The 2,827-nt window shown below is 56.3% G+C and overlaps 1 protein-coding gene across 1 annotated transcript in view; it reads right to left on the bottom strand.

The window, feature by feature from the left end:
- Positions 1 to 284: 284 nt before the first annotated feature.
- The window catches only part of LOC133362967 (run domain Beclin-1-interacting and cysteine-rich domain-containing protein-like), a 23,043-nt gene continuing 20,500 nt past the window's right edge, over positions 285 to 2,827 (bottom strand). The window contains 2 exon segments of the mRNA XM_061581944.1: positions 285 to 407; positions 2,556 to 2,701. Coding sequence (XP_061437928.1) covers positions 285 to 407; positions 2,556 to 2,701 — 269 coding nt within the window.

The following is a 2,827-nucleotide window of genomic DNA, read 5'->3' as shown; positions in this document are numbered from 1 at the left end:
TGGCTGTGTGTCTCTGTGTGTGTGCGTGTGTGTTGTGTGTCTGTGTGTGTGTGTGGGTGTCTGTGTGTGTGTCTGTGTGTGTGTGTCTGTGTGGGTGTGTGTGTCTGTGTGTGTGTCTGTGTGTGTGTCTGTGTCTGTGTGTGCTGTCTGTGTGTGTGTCTCTGTGTGTCTGTGTGTGTCTGTGTGTGTCTGTGTGATGTGTGTGTCTGTGTCTGTGTGAGTGTGTGTCTGTGTGAGGTGTGTGTGTCTGTGTGTGTGTGAGTGTGTGTGTGTCTGTGTGTGTGTCAGTACCACCAGCACGCGGCTCTCCTGGCTTGAGCAGGTGGCCCAGGTGTGTGCGTGTGTGGCAGCTGCTCCCCCGTGCCAACCTCGTTCCACCGCTGCAACCAGACCTCCGCCCGCACATGCTGCACACACGCACACACGCACATACACACGCACACACAAACCACACACGCACACACACACACGCAGCGCATATGCGCGCACGCACACACACACACACGCGCATACGCGCGCACCGCACACACACACACGCGCACACACACGCACACACGCGCTGCACACACACACACACACGCGCATACGCGCGCACGCACACACACACACGCACGCGCGCACCACACACACGCGCACATACACGCGCACACACAAACAAACACACATACGCGCACACACACACATACGCACACACACACACGCACACACACACAAACACACGCACACAAACATGCGCGCACACACACAGACACACAAGAGCATACACACACACACACGCACACACGATCATAATTTACACTTCAATAAATGTTCACACAGAGGCCACAAGACAAGGTCCCCCATGTAGCCTCTAACAGGCCTGCAGGGGCAAGTGCTGTTAGTAGCGAGTAGCAGCAGCACCTATGAAGGCTACCGGCGCTGTGGCACACGAGGGGGTGGGTGGCTACCAGCACCCACGCCCGGCCGCCTTTGTCTCCCCAGTGGCGATGTTGAACACACGACATCGTTGTGGTTATATATCTTGGTTCTTACGGTAAAGTCATGTAGAAGGGAAATAATACAATAAAAATATATAAAACAATAAAAAAATTGAAACATTTTCTTGCTGTGGATTTCACACCTGATGACGATTGCTTGTGTTGCCTAGTCGAAACGTCGTGAGGATTTTTGTTTGTTTTATATTTGTATTATTTTATTATTCCCTTCTACGTGACTTTTACCGAAAGAACCAAGAACATGAATCCCTGCAGTCACGAAAGCTTTAAATCAAAATGTGTCGTGGTTGTGGTGGTGGTGGTGGTAGTGATGGTGATTGTGTTGATGGTTGTGTTGATGGTTGTGGTAGGGTTGTGGTAATGGTTGTGGTGGGTTGTGGTGGTGGTTGTAGTGGTGGTTGTACGTGGTAGTGGTGGTGGTTGTGGTTGTTGTGGTGGTTGTGGTGGTGGTTGTGGTGGTGGTAGTGGTGGTTGTGGTGATGGTTGTGGTGGTTGTTGTTGTTGTGGTTTGTGATGGTGGTGGTTGTTGTGATGGTTGTGGTGATGGTGTTGTGATGGTGGTGATGGTGGTGGTGTGGTAGTGGTGGTAGTGGTTTGTGGTGGTTGTTGTGGTTGTCGTAGTGGTTGTGGTTGTCGTAGTGGTTGTGGTACTGGTTGTGGTGGTTGTGGTGGTTGTTGTTGTTGTTGTTGTGGTGGTTGTTGTGTTGTGGGTGTTGTTGTTACCCGCGAGGATGTAGCCCCGGAGGCGGCTGAGCGCCGCTGGTCCCGCAGCGTCTCCACGTCCAGCACCGATGAACGATGTGAAGGAACGTGGCGTGGACAGCGACCCAAAGGGCTCCCTCCAGAACACCGCCCCGCTCACCTCCGCCACTACCAACAACAACAACCAGCCCCACTCACCACCAGCCCCACTCACCACCAGCCCCACTCACCACTACCCATGCACTCACCATCACCACCACCCCCACGCACCCCCACTCACCTCCGCCACTACCACCACCACCCCCACTCACCACCGCCACTACCACTCACCACAACCCCCACTCACCACCACAACCCCACCCCGCTCACCGCCACAACCACTACCCCCCCCCCCCCCACCGCCATCACCACCACGACAACGCTCATCATAACCGTCACATCAACAACAACAACAACAACGACGACAACAACAACGACGACAACAACACAGCAGCACCGCCGTCTCCGCGGCGAGCGGCGCGTTGGGGGGGGGGGGGGCACGCAGATCGGTGAAGTACGGTGATGTATGGTGAAGTAGCACGGTGAAGGACAGTGAATTGCGGTGAGGTACGGTGAGGCACGGTGAGGTGCGGTGATGTAGTACGGTGAAGTACGGTGAGGCACGGTGAGGTGCGGTGAAGTGTGGTGAGGTACGGCGAAGTACGGTGAAGCACGGTGAGACGCGGTGAGGTGAGGCACGGTGAGGTGTGGTGAAGTACGGTGAGGCGCGGTGAGGTGAGGCACGGTGAGGTGTGGTGAAGTGCGGTGAAGCACGGTGAGACGCGGTGAGGTGAGGCGTGGTGAGGTACGGTGAAGTACGGTGAGGCGCGGTGCTTTTGCCGCACCCTGCAGGGTGCCGGGGTCGATGAGGTGGATGGCGGAGGTGACGCGTGCGCACACGCACACCTGCCCCAGGTTGCCCAGCGAGAGCGCGCCAGCGCCGGGGACAGGCACACCACGTCGCCCTGACGGAGACACAGCACGGGGAGGTTAGTGAGTAGTCTAGAGACACAGACAAAGGTCCCCCGTGTAGCCTCTAACAGGATGTAGGGGCAAGTGCTGTGAGTAGCGAGTAGCAGCAGCCACGCCCG

The sequence above is a fragment of the Lethenteron reissneri genome, unplaced genomic scaffold (assembly GCF_015708825.2).
Source record: "Lethenteron reissneri isolate LAM-NWPU_2019-01 unplaced genomic scaffold, ASM1570882v1 scaffold_1638, whole genome shotgun sequence".
Lineage (NCBI taxonomy): Eukaryota > Metazoa > Chordata > Hyperoartia > Petromyzontiformes > Petromyzontidae > Lethenteron > Lethenteron reissneri.
This window is presented reverse-complemented; position numbering and strand designations above follow the sequence as displayed.